The sequence below is a fragment of the Balaenoptera musculus genome, chromosome 13, assembly GCF_009873245.2.
Source record: "Balaenoptera musculus isolate JJ_BM4_2016_0621 chromosome 13, mBalMus1.pri.v3, whole genome shotgun sequence".
Lineage (NCBI taxonomy): Eukaryota > Metazoa > Chordata > Mammalia > Artiodactyla > Balaenopteridae > Balaenoptera > Balaenoptera musculus.
The window spans coordinates 60244227-60267036 of NC_045797.1; the positions used below are offsets into that span (position 1 = coordinate 60244227).

Below are 22810 nucleotides of genomic sequence, written 5' to 3' on the forward strand. Positions count from 1 at the left end.
TAATTAAAAGAATGTATGTGTATTTTGTTAATGGAGATCCCCACTCAACAACTCATTCAGTCCTTTCTATTTCTGGTCACCAAAAGCAGGTGTGAATTACATGGAGAAAGGTAAAGGAGCTCACCAAGAGAAAACACGCCCACCACACAGATTGTGTCTTTAAGTCATACTTCGCCTCACTTCATGTCCTTACACTAGAAATGCAAATATGAAAAATTAACCTTTTATATCAGCTTCTGAACTCTCTCACCCAATTGCTGGGAAAGGATGCTAGTTAAAAGCAGGACAGAGCATGGGACAAAGACATTATAGAAGGTTCAGAAAACAAAACAAAATGAAAAAACAGTGAAAAGGATACTGAGAGGTTATAAACAATTCTTGCTTTCTTCAAGTTCAGCATCTAAAGCAAAAATAGAACCAAATATCTCTATTACTTCCATTACAAGATAAATCTTCTACTTCTTTACCCCCCTTGTATCAAAAGCTGGCCCCTTCATAAAGCTTTGAGGGGAAAAAAAGGTATTTGTTGCCTGCGAACAAAGTTTTTTGTTTCTGCTTTGTTGTGTTTACTTGGTTATGAGTGATATCTGAACAAAATGTCTTCATCTAGCTTAGTACTTTTTTTCAATATACACTTAAGAACACAGAGACTGAAATAACATCTGAGAGTCCCAGTAGTATTCTGAGCTGAGAATGTAACAAAAGCTTTGCTATGCTGCATAAAATTGAACCAAGATTCACAGATAATAACAATAATGCATTTCTGCTTCATGCTTTTCATCTTGATGTGTCTGAATTACCCACTGTCTACTTCAGAACCACTAGGAGAAACTCCCTCCCTGACTCAAGGCCGCCATATCTCAGTATAGAAGGCTGTGATGTTCCATGACTATGTAAACAAGAAGAAATAAACATAATTCTCCTACACATGCCTATACCAACCTTCCACCTTCTTCATCTTTTGCAAAAAAAAAAAAAAGTTTTTTTTTAATTTGATGTGTACTCATAACTAAGAAATCAAGTGCCAATCAATGAATACACTGTCATGTACTTATTGCCCATGGTGGACATTTTAAATAATATAATCTTCCAATTAATATTATTTCAACTTCATTTCATTTTGCAGCAAATTAGTACAAAATGTACAGAAAGTCGACACTTCTAAATGGCTTTCTCACTCACCCAAGGATTCTAGAATTCACTCTGAATTACTGCTAACATGTTTTATCTCAGGAATCTACAAGAGGGAAACAGATACCTTCAACGAAAGGAGTTGCTTGTCTACGGCCCGGGCAAGTTCCAGTATCATCGCACATGGCACAGCTGAATCAGTGGCTCCCACAAACACTCTGTTGTCCCAATGAGGAAAATACTTGGAGTCATAGTGACAGGCGAGGACCAAGTGTCGTTTAGCAGTGGGATTGAGGGTGCTGATAATATTTGAGAAAGACCGGTACCCATAGGGTGTCTGACTCAAGAAGGTATCCACTTCCAAGACCCAGTCAGCTTGAAGTCTCTGAATTCTCTGCATGATGTGCTGATCAAAACAAAAAACAAAATTTCAGCTCTAGACAATTAAATTTTATGTAATGCCTTTCAAGTTAAAAATGCAATCCATGCTTATTATATGAATAGCAAGGATGTTTAAAGGAAAAGCTAATCCTCTCCGTCTCCCTTAACCTCCCCCTGCCAATCCAACTCAACCAACTGTTAATATTACCAATGTTAAGAGTCTGATGTATATCTTTCCACACCTTTCTCCTTGTTTATACAAACATGTACTAGCACTCAAACACGTATATTTGGCTGAGGGATGTATATTCTTATAGGGATAGAATCCTACTCTATATTTGCTCTGCTCCTTGCTCCTCTCACTCAGCAGTGTATCATGGACATCTCTGCACATCAGGAGAGAGAGCTCCAGTTCAGTGTATATTAAAGCCCACTTTTAATATTTCTAGGAGGATAACAAGACAGGTTTGAGAAATTAGATATACTAGGTGGGTCGTACAGGTCATAACTTCTACTCTAAGCTCTTTGAGGGTGAGAACTGCACATGGCAGCTCTTTTTGTCCGAAGCACTTAGTATGTGCTCCCCAGTCAGCAAATATTTCATAATGTAACAAACAAACACTAGCAAAAACTACTAATGCTCACCTGTTAAGGATAATTCACAGAGAGTCCCATTACAAGGGGACGGTTGGGGGATATGTGAGGTTCTGCCCGCTCTAAGAATCAATAAGCAACTCTGAACCGTAATGACATATCAAGCAGTTTTCCCTTTGCATTCAAGGCAGGTCCAGACCCACTGCAAACGCTGGTGAAATAAGAAAGAATCTATTTCCCATCTCTCCTGGTCATCTGGGCTTTGTGAGCAACATGGTGACCAACAGGGAAAAGCAGCAGATGGAAAAGAAACACCACTTCAGGGGACTGGAGGTGTCTTCTTAAAGAATCTAGGGCTTCCCTGGTGGCACAGTGGCTAAGAATCCGCCTGCCAATGCAGGGGACCACGGGTTCAAGCCCTGGTCCGGGAAGATCCCACATGCTGCAGATCAGCTGAGCCCTGTGTTGCCACAACTACTGAGCCTGCGCTCTAGAGCCCGTGAGCCACAACTCCTGAAGCCCGCGCGCCTAGAGCCCATGCTCCGCAACAAGAGAAGCCACTGCAATGAGAAGCCCGCGCACCGCAGTGAAGAGTAGCCCCCTCTCGCCACAACTAGAGAAAGCCCGCACACAGCAAAAAAGACCCAGTGCAGCCAAAAATAAATAAAATAGATAAATTTATTTAAAAAATAAAAAGAATCTAGAGTTTGTGGTGTGAAAAGCTACAGGTGAGTTCATTGCTGTTCCATTTGCCCTTTCCTATCCTTATTTTCCCTTTGCTTTATTTTCCTCACTATGTTCCATTCATTTCGTTTTGAAATATTATACAGATTTTTGTAAGTTGCCTTAAAAAATTGTTTTTAAGTCACACAACAAACTAACCATCAACACATCCGGCAGTTTGTTCCACAATGAACATCCAGTAGGGATGGACCTTGAGGTGATAAACACATAACTTATAATGACTGGAAAAGAATGGGAGATTCCCCTCCACACACGACTTTCTAGCCTAGCCAAGTCTTGTGTGACCTGCCCTAACTAATGTGACATGACACGTAGGCAAGGGCCTTGGAACAACTGTGGCAGGAAGCTTCCAGGAAGAGGAAAACTAAGCCAGAGGGAGGACAGTGATTCTACAGTCAGTCCTGCAAAAGCCAAATAAACAAACAGTTTCCCAGATATTCACTCCTTGCTCTCTGTCAGGAGGTGGACTTTGGCCTAAAGAGCATGTATACACAGTACCTTACCTTTTCTATTACACATTTACAGGCTGTCTTTTCATATAAAAATAATTTTTAAAACTTTATAACCTTTTTGAAATTATCACTCATATCTCATTTATTTTGTTATTCTCCACAATTCTTAGTGCTGAGCTTTGTACACAGTAGGCTATCAGTAAGTATGAGTTGATTATAACAAATAAGTTATTCTCAATGAGATTATATAAAATTATATGATATGGAACATTAATAGTTTGACTAGAGAAATCACTGCATCTAAGACAAGTTTTCCAGAGAATTTGAAAATAAGTTATCCTCAGACTTTGGCGAAAAGAAATTTTTCCATAAAAGGGGTCAATCTTAAAAAAAAATAAAAAGCACATCCTCCAGAACATCTGGTATCCAGATGATGAACTGCTCCATAAAATGTGTTCAATACCAATAGCTGCCTGCATGCTTACAAAATGAATTGGGATTTTAAAAAATATATCTGTTAGCTTTGCTCAGCTGAAGTCTCACACACAAACTCATGCCTCATCCAGTGAACAGGTTTGGGCCATAATTTCTGATATCTGTGTTGACACTAAAATCCACAAAAGCATCAGCAAATGCCCCTAAAAGAGTTCTGCCTGAACTAACATTTTTTATTCAGTATAAATATTTTTATTTATCTTAGCAACTAATTTCTTTATAAACAATCAAATTGGCTGCATAATCTAATTAGGTCACCAATATCCCTTACTGTTGAGCTTTTGGCTTGCAGACTTAGTCTGCAAGTTCCCACTATAATTCTCTAGAGTAGGCTCCAAAAGCTACTGCTCTTCTCACTAGAGTGCCCCTAAACAGGGAGTGCTTGGCTATGAGAGGGCATCTAAAGCAGCTGTGCTTCTCTAACTACAGGTAGCAAAAGCCTCTGCCTACCAGGCATGCTAAAATGCAATTTAGAATACAGACTGTATTTTGGATTTCTATACATCTATCTTTTTAAATAGGGAAGGGAGAAGAGAGACAAAGAGAGATGGATAGATTGAGACAGAGAGAGATGGAGATTGAAAAGAGAGACAAAGAAAAGGATATGAAAATAGAGGAGGAGACAAGGAGAGAGAGACAGAGAGAGGCCAAGAGTGGGAGTTGAGAGACAGAGAGGAAGAGAGAAAGACAAAAGTAAACATGGCATTCTACTTCCTGGGGAGGAAGGCCCCAGGGGATTTTAGGTTAACACTGATGAATGATCCTGGGTCAAATTAATTAAACTTACATTCTCATTTCCAAGTTCTGAGAAACACTGTCATTAGTAGACCAGATTTGTTTGGAGGAAGCAGATCCTGCGATATTTGCATTAAGTCTGCAAACAGACCATTGTCTGCATGCTGAACCCTGCCACTGGGGACTTCAGGTTCCTCTTCCCTCTTGGGTGGACCATATATTAGTCTCTCAGGCTCCAAGCTGAAGGCCCTCCACCCAGAGCCCTCCATTCAGGGATACACATACCTTTCAATGAAGAAGCCTAGCTTTAGCTACTCAGATGCACTGGACATACATAGGGGATTTTAACCACCAAGTTTCTAGCTTGCCTCTTTTAGACAAAGTTTCTGGCTTGCTCCTTAGTGAGACTTTATCACCCTGATTTTTTAAATTTATTTTTTATTCCTCTCTCAGCTAGAAATCACTGAAATCCTCCAAAGTTTAATACTTTCAAAGTATTAAATTTACAAATAAAGTATCTTCTCAAATAAAAATATTCCAAAAAACCCAACAGGCAGCTTTAGGCCCATTGATCAGAGACAATAAAAATGCAGACCATGGGATATTGTTCCCATATTATCTTCTGAAAGGGAATTCATAGCAATGCACATCTTTATTGATAACTGATAAAAGTTAAATCACTAACCAATTTTATATCAAGTGCACACTTTTTTTAGATTTTAGAGTCTTCTTTAGTGATAACCCTGAAACTCTATAAATTATAAAACATCTGATCTAGTGCTCAAAAATGCCTTAGGAGAAAAAATTAATTTTCCACCATTCTTGTCAAAATGTAGTTCAGGGTAAAAGGTACTAATCCTAGTCAAATTAAAGCCATTAAGTGTAGTTCCCTCATAATAACTCAGTGTCATCTACCTCATCCTCAAAAGAGGGAACCATTTATCTTCCACAGCTTAGGGGACAGCTTTCCTAAAACTCATGGTAATTTTCTTTCCCCAAAATTATAAAATCAAATCTCTTAAGTGAGATTCCTAACACAGCCATCCTGTTAGGACTACTACTTTGTCAGCCAGCCCATGTGCAGGCAGTCCAGCAGCTATTCCCAGCACATTCCAAGGCACCATCAATAAATTTCTCACTTGCCTCCACCCCACATGACATGGAAGATGTTATTATGGATTCCGTAACACTTTTAAATGAATATGAATTTTAAAAACCACGACAGAACCTATGTGTATTATTTGTGCAATCTATTCTGTTGAAGTTAAAGATCAAATAGCAATATTTGTTGTCTTTATGGCTTTCTAGAGGTCACAGGCAAGGAACCTCAGGTCTGAAGTATGCACATAACGTTTCTCGGTATATACTTGGCCTTCTGAGCAAATGGTATGGGGAAATGAAAAAAGTGGAGATAAGTGAGCGCTACAGACCTAGATTTTTTCTAATGAGGAACTGAGGATTTTGGGAAGACCCAGTAAGTGCCCTGAACTTCTTTTAGAAAATGCTTGGGAGACGAGGCCCAGGGGAGGTCACTGAAATGAGTGGTATGCGCCTCACTCTCCGACCCGGGCCTGAGAAGGTACAGAGCTGGACACATTTGTAAGCACACACCACAGAGCTGGTCCCTCCCTGCTACCACTCTCCAGGGATTGGATGGAGAGGTCAAGCAGACACCAGTCCAGGTTCTGGCCTCATCACTGCTACGTGTACAACCTTGAGCGAGTTAATTTGCATACTTAAGCCTCAGGTCTTTTTTTTTTTTTTAATTTATTTAATTTTATTTATTTTTGGCTGCATTGGGTCTTCGTTGCTGCACGCGGGCTTTTCTCTGGTTGCGGCAAGCAGGGGCTACTCTACGTTGTGGTGCGCAGGCTTATTGTCGTGGCTTCTCTTGTGGTGCACGGGCTCTAGAACGCAGGCTCAGCAATTGTGGCTCACAGACCTAGTCGCTCCGCGGCATGTGGGATCTTCCCAGACCAGGGCTCGAACCCGTGTCCCCTGCATTGGCAGGCGGATTCCTAACCACTGCGCCACCACGGAAGCCCCCTCAGGTCTTTTTTAATCTGTAGCACTGGGAGAATAATTGTACCCACAATTATTGTGTGGACGGAATGAGATGATCCATGCAAAGACCTCTGTAAAGTGCCTGACCTGAAAAAAGTGCCAGATGAACATCAGCCATTATCAGCATTACTCCTCACTCTGCCTAGAGCTTACAAGGAACTAAGGTGCTCTTTGGGTCTCTGCCACCTAAGTCTTTAGGGGAAGCAAGAGCTGTTTGGAGAGAAGACAAGAGGCTAACGGGGCAACAGACAATGGCATCTGGGCTCAACTTGAAAAGCAGAAGCCGTATACAGGATAGAAAGGGAGAGCCCACCAGCTGTGCTGCCAGGCCTTGCAGGTGTCACCCTGTCACAGCAGCAGAGTGCCAAGGTGTTTGCCTGAAGTGTTAGGGCAGGTGGGCTACTCTCAGAGGAGGATATGAGAGGCCAGCCTCACCCCATTCCTTCCCAAGCTGCCCCTTAAAATGGGGCTACTTTGAAAAACTAGTCATTCAGAGCTGGGGTTTCAGATTGCTTCAGAAGACTGACACTAAGGAGACAGAGAGACATTCAGGTCTAGCCCACCTTATGGCTTAATCTACCCTCTATAGCAGTGTCTTTCAAACCGCAGTGTGCAAATCAGTGTGCCTTGAAAACAGATTAGTGGGTCATGACCAGCTTTTAAAAAATAATAATAATAAATAGTAAAATAGAATTAATATCAGGGTAGATTGCAGGTAATAGGAGTATTTTTCATGAAACTTTTGTATCAGTTAACTCTATGTTTGTGTGTATAAAATGTAAAATATATATATTTGCTTACCATGGGTCAGAGTCAGAAGCCTGAGAAGCATTGTACTGGACAGAGTAGCTTATCACTGATCTTGACTCTCCCTCCTGGGAGAATACAATTTCCCAAAGGGGAATAAAGGCTTGTTAGGACAATAACTCACTCTTGACTCAGAGCGGTTAAGAAAGAAATGGCCAAGGCTGTTGATATTGGGTGTTTAGGGTCCAAGAAAACTCGGTTGGGTACCTGGGGTTGTGTTATAGAAATGATCAAGAGTTGAGTACTTAGTACCCTGTCTAATGCTGCACTCCAGACAGAGATTTCACACATAAATTGATTTAGGTTAACATGCATCTTTTAATTCAGAACAGATATTTGCTCTCAGTTGTTTGGTTTTCTAGGTGCTTATTTTAGTGAATAAGACGAGATGACAAATCTGAATATCAGACAACTCAGCATTTCAGGCATAATGTTATCTCTCATGTGAAAGCAAAGTGTTCGACAACCTTCAGGTTTGTGTGCTGTTTTCTCACCTGGCGAGCTGCATAGCTTCCAGGGGATCCGGGATATCGCTCAATCAGCAACGGTCGTAAGTCATTTTGCCACATTTCAGAAATACTGGTGCCTTCTGCAGCTTGTCGAAGAGACGATAAATTCAAAAGGGCTGGTTGGTGATAATTCTGAGGATCAAATAAAATTATTTAACTGGCTATCATTTCATAATATGTTTAAGACTTATCCTGAGACACTTGCAATTGTAAAATATTAGCTTTGAACCTCAAAATAAAGGGATAGCTCTTACGTTATACATAGTAAATGAAACTACTCAACTTTAAAATTGGCCCCTTAGATCTAGAACTTAAACTGTTTTGGCAGCTTGTTTTTAAAACAGAATTAATATAATGCTTTGAACCTGAGAATTAATATTTAACACTTATAGCCTGTGTAATTTTAATAATTTTTGTACAATTGCTTTGTAAAACTAAGGTTTACAAATAACAACTGATATCCTAGTCTTAAGAAAACTTAATATTTCAAAAACTACAGCCAAAAAACAATATAATTTGTTAGCATAATTGCTTTATAAAAGCCAGTGAGGTGTTACAGAATAACTTTATTCTTGGGGTGAGAGAAACTAGATTCAAAGTTTCTGGCTGCCATTTATAGGTTGTATGACCTTGGGCAGGTCCCTTAAATTCTCATTCCCCTCAAAATACCAATAAAGGAATTTGAGCTAAATCTGCACTGTCCAATGTGGTAGCCACAAGCCACATGTGCCCATTAAGCTCTTGAAATGTAGACAGTCAATATGTGTAATACACATATTGAATTTCAAAGACCTAGCATGAAAAAAATGTAAAATATCTCGCTAATAATTGTTATAGTGATTACACGTTGAAATGAAAATTTTTGATATATTGAGTTAAATAAAATATAGTATTAAAATTGGTTTCACCTATTGCCTTTTACTTTTTTAATAGAGCTACTAGAAAATTTTAAATTACATATGTACTTCACATTATATATTGCTATTGAATTGCACTAACCTAGATGATTGTTGCAATTCTTTTCAGCCAGAGCTTGATGATTCTATAACCCACTAAATAGTACACTTTTTGCCTTCAGTTAAAATTATTTTAATATTCTATTAATGCTGACACTCTTTGGTACACTTATATCTTAATTAAGTGAACCTTAATTTAAGCAGCTGAACAAACATAACATTCAAATTTGTATTTTGGATATTACTTTACATGTGATACGAGTAATGATGAATCATTCATTCATTACATGTGTATCAGGCACTCAATGACGGAATGTGTTACTCCTCCCCATAGGGATCAATGTGATTCATTGATCAGAGGATTTCTTCCCTAAGGGGAATGATGAAGGTAACATAAATTCTTTGGAATGCAAAACAGAGCTCAGGGGAGCCCTGTCTACTTTACAGCTTTTTCCGAGACCAGTGTAAATTGACTATGTCTAAGTTATCACATGGCTATTTTCACTCCATGGGAAACTGTAGAATTAGAGAATGCTTGTTGCCTAATTACTTATACCCATCTACACTTTGCTATGCTTCAGCGTCACTCTCAGGTATTATCATGCAAAGAGCGTGGGCTGTGGGTCCAGGCAGCCCCCCTTCAACTCAGCCTCTCAACTCAACTCCCCACCACTTACTAGCTGGCCAGGTTACTTAACCTCATTAAGGCTTAACATTCTCATCTGTAAAAGGGAGGTAATAACCCCTACTTCCTAGGGTAATTATAATTAAGTGAGCTAATACATGTAAACTGCCTCAGTAACTATTTGGAAAGTTTTATTAGTTCTATTACCGTCTATCAAACATTAAGAGGGATAGAATTCCAAGCTGGAAAGGCCGCTGAGAGATGATTATCATCCAATCTCTTTGCTTTCCGTCAGTGGAAACTGAGTCAGAGAAACCAGCGGATTTTCCCAAGGTTGTAGGAGAGTTACAGGTAAGTTCGAGAGAAAGGATCCTGGTCCTGTAGATTCCCCATCCCGTGCTAGTTCTGCTCTGCCTTCCTACGCTGTCTGTGAACTTCCACTGTAAAACACAGTGTATCGATGCTGTATCTGGAACATCTTAAGGTTTGTGTTTATTTACTGGTAATACATTTTTAAATATATTTCCTTAGTAAATTTGTTGCTGCAGCCTTTAAACTCCTTGGTACCTCAGATCTAAGTCCTCCTGTTAACTCTCAAACAGCACTTTGAGAAGAAAGAACGAGCTAAAAGACAACAATAGAAATGTGAGAAGTGAGAAGAGAATAGAGGCAAGAAGTCGGAAACTTACATGGTTAATTATTACTTAACACGGGCCAACAAGAGCCTCCGGTCTCTCCTGCTGCCTCACAAGCCCCATGCAGGGCCACTCGCCCCCGCTCACCATGCTTCAGTCACCTGGCATCCTACCAGGACCCAAAGCATTATGAGGCTCAGGCCTTCTGGGGCCTTTGCATCGTGGTGCCTTCTACCTTGAAGGCTTTCCCCTTCCTCTTCACCTGGCTAACTCCTGCTCATATCAGGTTGTAGCTCAGAGGCCTTGTGTGTTTACTTGTTTAATGTCTGATTTCATGCAAGAGGTCATCTCCAGGAGGACAGGAACTATCTCTCTTATCTTCCACTCTCTCCCCAGAACTACACAGTACCCAGCTCACGTGGCACGCTCAGTAAACACTGGATGAATTCATCAAATGTGGAATCGACAGATGAACTATTTTTCTAAAATAGTTCAACTTCACTAAGATTCTGCTTACATAATAATAAAGTAAAATGGGCATGTTTGCCATCATATATACCAAATCAGTTGAATGAACAGAAATTATAAAGTCAGGAAAGACAAGTAACTGCCTGCTGCAAAGGGCCAGGAAGTGCTGCGGGTCAGTGTCGGTGGACTGTGTTCTTTTTGAATTTCCGAGAGTCGATGCTTGTGATGATTTAGAGTTGAGTTGGCCCAGCAGTCGTTGTGACAATCGAGAACTGTTGTGTCAAAGGCTGTTTGGCCAGGGGCTCCTGTTCTATTTACTATCTATTCCTCCATCCCAGAACCTACCTGGTCACTGTGGTCCTTCACTCCATGTCCAAAGTGAAAGGAAATCCAGCTGATGTGTAAATGGGCAATTTATATTAAAGATTGCTGCCATGACCTCCCCCTCACTGGCCACCTGCCCAGTGGGGTGGAGTGTCACTCCAGGACCCTTTGTTTTGGACGTGTAAGATTCCCCTGTCCAATAAATCATCAATGTCTCTGTCACTGTCACCGGGCTCTTTCTCTGGCCTTGAAACTAGGCAACTACAAGGCTTGCAGGCCTGCGGGGTACAGTCCAACAATTGGTGAGCCAAACAGGAGGCCAAGGAAATTCCCGTGAGCCCCGAGATGTTGGGCAATAAGGACGGGGAGGAAGAAATAAGAAGATAGATATAAATAGGTGATTTATGGAGGCTTGAAAGAGTTCATAAGAGATTTAAGAAAAAATGGGAACAAAATAAATAACCCTCCAGCATCTCTACCTGTAACAGATATCGTCGATGAAACATAGTTGACAAATAGCACCAAAAAATGCTTAATGGATGAATAAAGGGTAAGCTCAGCAGACAGGCCCATCAGTGCTCCTGGATACAGATACTTACCTGTGTTGATCCTCAATCTCCTGGGCTCACCCACTTAATGAACATACTTCAGTAAAGTGCCCTCCTTCACCCTGCCTCCCTGGGAATAAAGATGCCCCTGTGAAATCACAGAGATTAAAAGCTTCCCAATCAGTGATGGATAGAGAAGGGGAAACAGTCACACTCAGTTAATTACTTAAGCCTTTCTATTGATATTTATTAAAGCCCTGAATGGAAAAGCATTCGCTTTTTCCAAACTAAATGGCATCCATTCTATTTTTATGGCGGCTGACTCTCAAAATCCAATAAGTCTAAAAATCTATGTGGAGCTGAGAGGAAGGAGGAAGAGGGGAAACCTGGAAAGAAAGTGTGGGCTGGGCATGAGGAGAGTAAACAAATGAGGCAAAACTATGTTGAGCCCAATGTTAAATTGCCAACCCCAAATTATTCTAGGTTTATTTCAGTTTTAAAAGGGCATGAGACAATTTTCTATTGGTACAGGCATTCTCAGAGGAATGAGTCTCTATTACAGCCCCTGCCTTGTCTTTCATCCAGGCAGAAAGGACGATAAGTCTGCTCTGGGTGACAAGAATCTTTCAGCTAAAAAAGTGTGACCCAGATATCCTACAGCATCTCCTCTGGACTAATCACATGGTGCCAGGCCAAAGAGGAGTTTAATTACATAATTTGTAGAGCTGGCCCAGCTTGCAGAGGAATTTGAGGTCCCAAACCATTGAATTAAAGGGAGAACATTACAGAAGCATAGCCAATTCAATTCTAGTTTCCATCCCATATGAGCGTCTCCCAGACAGCACTCAGATTAACACCTGTGTCTACTGCAAATTCAACCCAGCCAGTATTTACTGAACTCTTTCTGTGTCAGATGCCACTGATATTACAAATGCAGTTGTGGAACAGCTGGGAAGTGAATAAGATAAAGTTCTGTCTTCTTTAAAGGCTACCAGCCCTCTATCTAAAAGCAAAGTAGTGCAGGCTTTGAAAACAACAATTTAGGGCCAAATCACAGCTCCCTCACTTACTAGCTGTGACTAGGAAAAGTTTCCTTATCTGTATAATGGATGTCATAGTACTTACCTGCCAGATGGTAGAAGCTCAAAAATGGCACATTTTCTTTCTCCCTCTACCACCAATACCCAGGCTACCACTGACCCCCTGTCCCTTCCTTGGAGTCTCCATTGCTGCTTCATGATTCATAAGAATCATGATGGGTAGAGGGGTAGATGGCTAAGAAATTTTAGAACCATGGAGGAGGGGAACCCTAAGACTTTTTAGAATATATGTGGCTCCAGAAGCAGAAGAATGTGAAATGCTGTGAGAGCAGTAATTGTCCTCCAGAACTACCCTGGAGGAGGACTTTTAGGTGAGGCCAACTTTCCTGTTCAAGTTTCCTCTGTTCAAAAAATCTGTCCCTCCACCCTCAATATGACTCGAATAATAAAGGAAAATTCTACCAATTAAAATATGTTGGGTCCCAGCTTTACGATAAAGTTTGGAAACAATAATAATAATAATAAGGGGATAATAATAATAATAAAGGGATAGTTAAACTAAGGAAAGATGAGGGCTCTTCAGTTCGCTGCTGTAATGGTGGTCAAGTTTCCTCATCTGTAAATTGGGGATGAATGTACCCTCCTCACAGGGGCACAGTGAGATTCAAGTCAGATGCTTATATATAGAATCCTGGTACCCAGATGCCAATGCCCCTAAATATACACCTGTGGGCCCACCTGTGAATCTAACAACTTATAATATTACTTCTATGGAAAACAATGTTTACAAGTTTCAAATAAGCAAATCACAGTCTTCTAAACACAACCAAAAATTAGGGTTGAACTGTTTTTACATATTAGATCCCACTGTTAGAGACACACCTTTATTTCAAAGCAAAGAAAATGGATTTCAAAATCAATGCCTCCTTTACCACACCTCACCTTTCGGCAGACCAGTGTGCCAAGGGCACACCCCACATGAATAAAATAGCTAAATGCCATTCAGAGCAGGAAGGCATGTATATTTTAGTGTGGATTAATTCATTCCCCAGGCTGCAAACTGTACGTGACATCTGGAGGACTTTATGAAAGCCTGGAGAGAAAGGGAGGGCAGGGGGAACCAGAAATCAGGAACTGTCATGGTTGATTTTGTCATTTGCTTCATTAGCTTGTACCACTTTAAAGGAAACAATTTCCCAATAGAAAAGTGATCAGAAGTTTCTTAAATATAAAAGGGATTCGTTCTTTAAAAGACATTTCTCAAAAGTTAGTCTCATTCATTTAAAACATTGTAAGAATCCAGCACCTTCTCCCACCCACAAATACATCCTGCCTGTAAATGATCCCTTCAGAGCAGCTCCTTCAAACAGTCCCCACCTCATTTAGTCCCATTCATTTCCATGTATCATAGACACACTTGGTGGCTCCACATTCCAGTAGTTAATGCCCCTTCCCAATTTCTGGTCAGGAAGGAGAAGATTTAAGTCTGTGCTGAATCCCCATGGGAAGATTTTCTTTCTTTTCTCTTTTGCTAAGATTTTGCTGATTTTTTTTAAATAGATTTTTATTGTAGTATAATTGCTTCACAATACTGTGTTAGTTTCTGTTCTACAACAAAGTGAATCAGCCATATGCGTACATATGTCCCCATATCTCCTCCCTCTTGAGCCTCCCTCCCACCCTCCCTATCCCACCCCTCTAGGTCATCGCAAAGCACGGAGCTCATCTCCCTGTGCTATGCGGCTGCTTCCCACTACATTACATTAGGTAGTGTATATATGTCGATGCTACTCTCACTTCGCCCCAGCTTCCCCTCCTCCGCCCCCCCAACCCCATGTCCTCAAGTCCATTCTCTACATCTGTGTCTTTATTCCTGTCCTGCCACTAGGTTCAACAGTACCTTTTTTTTTTTTTAATCCATATATATGCGTTAGCATACGGTATTTGTTTTTCTCTTTCTGACTTACTTCACTCTGTATGACAGACTCTAGGTCCATCCACCTCACTACAAATAACTCAGTTTCGTTCCTTTTTATGGCTGAGTAATATTCCATTGTATATATGTGCCACATCTTCTTTATCCATTCATCTGTCGATGGACACTTAGGTTGCTTCATGTCCTGGCTATTGTAAACAATGCTGCAATGAACATTGTGGTACATGTCCCTTTTTGAATTATGGTTTTTTCTCAGGGTATGTGCCCAGTAGTGGGATTGCTGGGTCATATGGTAGTTCTATTTTTAGTTTTTAAGGAACCTCCATACTGTTTCTCCACAGTGATGGAAATAAAAACAAAAATAAACAAATGGGACCCAATTAAACTTAAAGCTTTTGCACAGCAAAGGAAGCTTTTCTTATAATGAAGTTATTCTTGGGTTGACTACCCTCATCCTCCCCAGGTTCCCTGTGGCTAGTGGTGTCCATGTGTGAGTGGGGCATTGTTGTGGCCCTTGAATGGTGAAGCTGTAAGTATCACCCAGAGAGCTGAAGTGGGCTATTTCAGACACACATCGCCTGTGGCTGGGCAGGAGGGGCATGTGGACCATGAGAGGGCCTATGCATTCACCTTATGTCCTGTATTTCCAAGCTGTGAATCAATGCTGGCAGACTGTAAGCATTTAAAAGATCTGTTCAACAACACTGTCAAAGTTTATATCCCTTTACGTTGCTGCTTTTCTTAGTATCTTTAAAAGTATACCATTTACTCCAATACCATTAACCTTTGCTTAAGTCTCTAGCAATTTCAGGGTTTCAAAACTGTTACACAAGAAAGGGAAATAATTGTGAACCTATATACTTCACACAAAGGGAACATGCCAATCACTTTTATCCTAAGTTCCTTATGTGAAATCTCCAACTCTATACATTTCCCTGGCAATTGCATTTTACTGTCTTTTGAGAAATATATATATATATTTAAATTAAAGCATGTCTCCAGTTAAGCTCCTTCGTTCGGAGCTGATCCGCTTAAAAATCTACAACAGACCGACAGTGACACAGGACCGTGCTGAGACTGCATGGAAACCTCAGCGTCGGGAGGGCTTCCTTGGATGCCGCGGCGAGGGAGCGGTGGGTACACCGCCAGACGCGCCCAGCACCCCGGCGGCCGGGAGCGCAGAGACCGCTGGCCTCGCGTGTCCCGAGCGGGCGGCGGCGCGGCGATGAGCCCTCACCTCCCGGCTCCGCCACCGCAGGCGAATCACACTTCCTGTGCCTGTCAGTACCCGCATCCGACCGCAGCCGAGCGGAGGCCGGTGACATCACCCAGCTCCCGTGGCATCTCCAAAGCAGCCCCGCGGCCAGCGAGGACGCAGAGCCCCGACTCCTCGGGGTGCAGGGGCCGGGGACCTCGGCTCTGCCCCACCTCCCATCCTACCTAGGTGGGGGTCGCGGGACTCTTGAGTCCCCGCACCCGCAAGAGCCTCCCAGGTACAATCGCCCAGCAGCAGCCCCTCACCTTCTCCTGGGTCCAGTCTGCCGCTCCCCGACTGACCCCCCGGGACACCAGGGGCAGGGCGGCCACCAGCAGCAGCAGGCGGAGGGTGTCCACGACGCGCAGGTCCCCGCCGCCTGCCATCTCTCCTGGGCTCTCTGGCGCCGGTTTCCCGAGCCGCCGGCGGTCACGAGCCCGGGAACGCGCGTCCTTCGCCTTCCCCCTTCTCCACCCTTGGGTCGACTGCGCCCGCCTCCCCATCGCCTCCCGGTCGCCGCCCCACTGCGCTGCGCAGGCCGAAGCCGCAGCTCTCCACCACCACCCACCACCTTAGCAACCCGGGGTCTGGGCTGTCCTGAGAGGCACAAGCTTCCGAATCCATGGGAACAGAGACGGCCACTTCCTTGTCTAGGAGAGGAAGAAAGGAAGGAGGGAAGAGACATGGAAGAAGCATTTTTATGATCTCCACTGCCATGACTGGGAATAGAAAGGGGAGGGAGGGTTCATCAAACCCTGTGAGGTTAAGAATTCTTTTCCTACAGCTCATTAAGAAGGGGTGGCTAGGGATCGATATTTACCGGATACTTCTGTACCAGCCACTGTCCTAGGTGCTTTTCCTATGTTCCCATATTAACCCTTCCTAACCATGTGAGGTAGGTATTAATCCCATTTAACAGATGAGGAAACAGAGCCTGAACTGGAACCCTCAAAATATTTCCTTTATAACAGTCCATCATATCTTTTCTCTTTTTTTTCTCACAGATAGTTACCTTGCCTTATAGGAGACAGACTATCATACTCCCAAGCTGAGAAGTATGGTTGAAGTAACTATCTGATATAAATGAAATCTAAAATGTTCACAGTGGAATCCATGCCCTCCAAAGGAAAAGCTAAATACAACTGTATTTACTTTGTAACATCAAAGATCACTGTTATCAAGATAATCCTAGAAACAAAACGCTATCTCAGTTTGGTCTGTACCTTTCCAGTCTAAGTTGTCTGGACAATTACTTCACCATCCTCTTTTTCTTCCACACTAAGGATCAGGGTGTGGCTTGCCATGAGTCATCTAGTAACATATAGATCCCCGAAAAAAAACAAGGACCCTGAAACAGACCTATTTGCCAGACAGCAAAAGTCTGAAGGTAATGCAGTCAGCCCGAAGGCTCACCTTAGGCTTGGCTATAAGAGTAAATTTAAAAAGGGAGAGGGCTGACCTGAGAATACTGTCTGCCCTCCTCTGGAGCTATGGAGGAAGACAGGATGGAAAAACACACTTCCCTGATGTTCAAAATTGCTAATCCTATTCATGTCTGAGAATTTTGAGTAACAATTCAAATCTTCCGGCTCAAACAAAATTAAATAGCTTCTTTAGTACATCCATGGTCAGTTCTGATCATCGGACCACCTCAGAATTTTCCATTGGTATGTATTCAGAACAAAACCACTATCACATCTTCCAATATATTTTTCCTCTTTTGCTGCTTAGGCCAACCTTGAAATTGTGGGTTTCCTGAGTGGCTGGGTAAGAAACAGCGTAATTGTTTTTCTTATCCTATTAGCTTTTTATCTTTCCACAGTGTGATTTCTATAAGAAAGGGAAGGTGGAAATAGCAAACCTACATGAAACAAAATGTTAAAGATAGTATGCTAAGTATAAGCAATTCAAAACGAGAAATACAGAAATGATTGAGTTAAAAGGTTAACACGTAATTTTGATAATTAGTTTCCATTGCCTACAGTTCCCCAGTCTTCTCCAATTTTGATTATATTTAAGTCAGTAAGATGCTGTTGCAGTTTGAGATCTATAGGAAGTAGACTCTGAAACAGAGCTTAGCATTCAGGATGTGTATTAGGGAGTGCCCTCGGGACAAACCCCTGTGGGAGAGAGAAGGAGGAACCAGACTGGGCAGAGGGAAGAGTCAGCCGGGAAGCGGCCTCCTCCTCCACACCTTCACCCAGCCCCATGGAGCGCCCTGGAGCTGAAAGCGCCTGTCAGACTTGTCCCACAGTGACCCCAAATGGCTGAAGCTTTGTACCCTCACCTCAGTGGGGTGACTTCCTATAAGCAGTTCTCTGCAGCCAAAGGAGCTGACAGCTAGAGGCTGTCTGCCAGCGACACTCCAACAGCTGGAGCAGAGTCCTTCGCTGAAGGGAATATGAACAGCACATCTCTGTATCCACCACTCATGTATCCGTGTAATGTATCCCATACATCTAAAACATTTTGCATAGTACGTGAAACTGATTTTAGTAAATTGTTTTTGACACAGGCGGGCTTTTCTGACAACTTTCCATAAATCTGCAAATCCAATACAATTCTCTATTTATGTGTCCCTTCCTTCTTTATTTTTATCTTTTCTTATGCCTTATACCCTAAATATACCCTTCCCCTTTTCTTCATTCATTCTTCTTTTCTCTCCTCCTTCATTCTGGAGACTTTCAGAAATGCCTTCTATCTGCTATTTTTTTCCCTACTACAGCTTTTTCTGTCTTCACATTCTTCATATGGAAGATAACCCATGACTATTACATTTAACTAAACAACCGCAGGCCCCATTTTTCATCATGGAAAAAAATTATTTGTGTATGCAGTGATAGCATTAGTCACAGGTGGAATGGTTATCATCTTTATTATGTTATAGATTCTATACTGTGATTTGAAGCACATTAAGGACTCAACTGCTAATAAAGGTCTTACCCATGCAGTTTTGGTGGCAGGATTTTCATAGACCTAGTCTTACCTTTAAAGAGACACTATTGGACTAAAGCAGTAATAACCAGAAAGTTGTATTAAAACAGTAGTTCTCAAAATGTGATCCATTGACCCCTGGGGATTCCCAAAGACCCTTTTGGATGTCTGCAAGGTCAAATCAATTTTTACAATAATACAAAAGCAAGTTTTACTTTTTTACTGTATTAACTTTGCACTGATGTTGCTAAAGCAATAGTGGGTAAAACTTCTGGCACCTTAGCACTTATCAAGACAGAACACAAAATTGTACTATTCAAAAAAAAAAAACCTACTTCACTGCCCTGCACAGTAAAAAAAAAGAAAAAGAAAAAAGAGATAGAAAGACAAAAGAAAAGAAAAAGAGCCAGTCTCACTTAACAATATCATTGATGAAGAAATAAAAATTGTGGTTATTATTAAATCTCAACCTTTGAGCACATGTCTTTTTTTTAACAGCTTTATTGAGATAGAATTAGAATATGTTAAACTGTGCATATTTAAGGTATACAATCTGATGAGTTTTAACATATGTTTACACCCATGAAACCATCATCACAATCAAGAGAATGAACATATCTATCTTTACTCATATCCATCTTTACCCATGGGTTATTTAGATTATGTTATTTAGTTTCCAAATAGTTGAGGATTTCCCTTATATCTTCTTGTTATTGATTTCAAATTTAATTCCATCCTGGTCAGAGAGTGGACCTGGTATGGATGAATCCTTTAAAAATTTTTGAGAATTGTTTTATAGCCCAGAATATGATCCATCTTGGTAAATGTTCTGACATGAAAAGAATGTGTATTCTGCTGTTATTGGGTAGAGTGTTGTATAAATATCAGTTAGGTCAAGGTAGCTGATCATGTTCCCCAAATCTTCCATACAATATCTGATTTTCTGTCTACTTGTTGTATATATTACTAACAGAGTGGTGTTGAAATCTCTAACTATAATTGTGGATTTGCCTACTTCTTTCAGTTCTATTAATTTTTATATCATGTATTTCTAAACTTTCTTATTAAGTGCATAAATATTTAGGATTGCAACGTCCTTTTGACAAATTGACCCCTTCATCATTGTGAAATGACCCATTTTTATTTGGTAACAATTCTTTGCTCTGAAATCTACTTTTTTCCTAATATGAATATAGCCACTCCAACTTTCTTTTGATCAGCATTAGCATGGTGTATCTTTTTCAGTCCTTTTTACTTTTAAACTGTTTTCTTCTTTACAAATAAAGTAGGCTTCTTATAAGTAGCATACAGTTAGGTCTTGTTTTTTTTATCCAATTGGAAAACCTCTGGCTTTTATATGGGGAATTTAGACTATTTATACTTACTGTGGCTATTGATATGGCCAAGTTTAAATGTACCACTCTGCTGTTTGTTTTCTATTTGTCCCATCTGTTCTTTGTTTTTACCACTTTTTCTCGTTTATCTTGGATTAACTGATTGTTGTTTATTATTCTACTTTATCTCCTTTGTTAGCTTGTAAAGCTATACCTCTGTTTTGTTGTTAGTGGTTGTTTTAGGATTTATAGTATACATCTTTAATGTGTCACTATATACAATCAAGAATTATTGTATCATTTAGTGTATAGTACAAGAATGTTAAAATAGTTTACTTCTATTTCCCCTCTTAGTCTTTGTGCTATTGTTGTCAGATATTTTACTTCTAAATATGGTATTTAGATATTTACTTATAAATATGTTATTAACCCCACCATACATTATTATTATCTTTGCATAAAAAAATTATCTTTCAAAGAGATTGTTAAAATAAGGGGCTTTTTAAGTCTTCTTTTTTCCTTCCTTTGTGTAGATGCATATGTTCATCTGGTATCATTTTCCTTCTGCATAAAGTATGTCCTTTAACATTTCTTGTAGTGCAGGTGTGGTGGTGATTTCTGTATGCCGATAATAAATTTTTTATTTTGCCTTTGTTTTTGAGAGATATCTTTTCTCAGCATGGAATTCTATGTTGACCGATTTTTTTCTTTCAGTACTTTAAAGATGTTGCTCCAGTGTCTTCGTGCTTGCTTTGTTTCTGATGAGAAATCAGCTGTCATCCTAATCTTTGTTCCTCTGCATGTAACGCGCCTCTGTCTTAAGATTTTCTCTTTATCCCAGTTTTTAATTTGATTATGATATGCCTTGGTGGAATTTTCTTTATGTTCTTGTGCTTGGAGTTCATAGAATTTCTTGGATCAGTGGGTTTTAAGTTTTCATCAAATTTGGAAAATTTTTAGCCATTATTTCTTCAAGTATTTTTATGCCCCCTCCTGGTTTGGGGACTCCAATTACACACATATTAAGTTGTGTGAAGCTTTTCAACAGTTCACCAGTTTTCTGTTTATTTTTCCTGTGTTTTCTTTGTCTATTTCATTTGTATTGTTTCTATTCCTGTGTCTTCCAGTTTACTAATATTTTCTTTTGCAGTGCCTAATCTTTGTTGTTACCGTTGTTAATTCCATTCAATGTTCTCTTCATCCCAGACGAGCTTTTTTCTTTCTCTGGATTTTTTTTTTTAATTTTAAATTTATTTATTTATTATTTATTTTTAACTGCATTGGTTCTTCGCCGCTGCGTGCGGCTTTCTCCAGTTGCAGCGAGCGGGGGCCACTACCCGCCGCAGCGCGCAGGCCTCTCACCACGGTGGCCTCTCCTGCTGCGGAGCATGGGCTCCAGGCCCGTGGGCTTCAGTAGTTGTGGCATGCGGGCTCAGCAGCCGTGGCTCATGGGCTCCAGAGCGCAGGCTCAGCAGCTGTGGCGCACGGGCCCAGTTGCTCCATGGCACGTGGGATCTTCCCGGACCAGGGCTCAAACCTGTGTCCTCTGCATTGGCAGGCAGACTCCCAACCACTGCGCTGCCAGGGAAGCCCTGGATGTTTGACTTAGATTTTCTTTAAACCGTCCATATCTCTCCCTAACATGCTCAACCTTTCTTCTTCCTTCTCGAACATATGGGATATAGTTACGACAACTGTTTTAATATCCTTGTCTGCCAGTTTATCATCTGTGTCATCTCTGTGTCTGCTTCTATTGATTGGTTTTTCTCCTCATTATGGGTTCCTACTTCTTTGCATGCCTGGTAATTTTTTTATTAGATACCAGATGTGAATTTTACTTTTTTGGGAGGTGCTGGGCATATTTGCATCCTTTAAATATTCTTGATCTTTGTTCTGAAACACAGTTGAGTTGGAAATAGTTTGGTCCTCTGGAGGCTTGCTTTCCAGTTTTCTTAGACTGGAGCAGAGCAGCCTGTAATCCTGGTATAATTTGACACTTTACAGAAGTGATACTCTCTGGATATTCTACTTTTGCCCTGGTATTTTGAGGCTTTTCCACTCTGACTGGTGGAAACACAAAATACTCCTTATCTGTGCTCTCGGGCTTGTTATGCTTGCTCTTTTTCAGTAGATCTTTCCCCACCTTGAGTAGTTTCCTCACATGCATGTGCTGATCTGTACTCAGCTGAAGACTTATGGAGAAACCTTTACTGATCCCTGAAGCGCTCTCTCCTGGAAGCTCCCTCTCTCTCCTCCCGTACTCTGCAAATTCTAGCCACTTGACCTTCCCAAGTTCTCAACTCTGTCTTTTAGTCTAATAGAGACCACCCAGCTCTGGTTGGATTCCTCCAACCTGGGAAATCTCTCAAGACAGCAAGATGGGGAAAGCATCCAGCTCATCTCATTTGTTTTCCTTCTTTTATGACTCTCCTATGATGTCTGTTTTCCAGTATTTGAGCATCACTGTTTGATATATATATTTGAAGATAAAATGATAAATCCAGTCTGTTACTCCATCTTGACCGGAAGCAGATGTTGAGATTATGAATCTTTTAATATTCCGCATGACAAAATGGGAGATACAAATAAAGTACTTCTAGCAGATGCTACATACTGAAGGACAAATATTGTCTCAAGGGAAAGCACGTGTACAATTATTTGAGATGTGAGATGAGCTACCTGCTTTTTTCATAATATTCTACTTTTACTTGAAAGAATAATTGACTGATATCCTGATTATTCAGACTTGACTATTTGGCAGACATTTGTTTGAAAATGAATAAAGTGTGCCTAGGCCTTCAAGGACAATGACAGTATTTGTTGTCAATGATAAAACTGCATCT

General features: G+C 40.9%; 1 protein-coding gene across 2 annotated transcripts in view; it reads right to left on the reverse strand.

The window, feature by feature from the left end:
• QPCT (glutaminyl-peptide cyclotransferase) overlaps positions 1-16178 on the reverse strand; it is a 30001-nt gene extending 13823 nt beyond the window's left edge. Inside the window, exons 1-4 of one of the 2 annotated variants that reach the window (XM_036873960.1) lie at positions 15966-16172; positions 7898-8044; positions 1259-1537; positions 359-400 (exon numbers count right to left, since the gene is read on the reverse strand). In XM_036873960.1, the coding sequence (XP_036729855.1) occupies positions 359-400; positions 1259-1537; positions 7898-8044; positions 15966-16085 (588 nt within the window). In that variant the 5' untranslated portion in view covers positions 16086-16172. Of the gene's footprint in view, positions 1-358; positions 401-1258; positions 1538-7897; positions 8045-15965 lie in introns of both variants that reach the window. The other variant, XM_036873961.1, reaches the window with a different exon arrangement.
• Positions 16179-22810: the final 6632 nt, after the last annotated feature.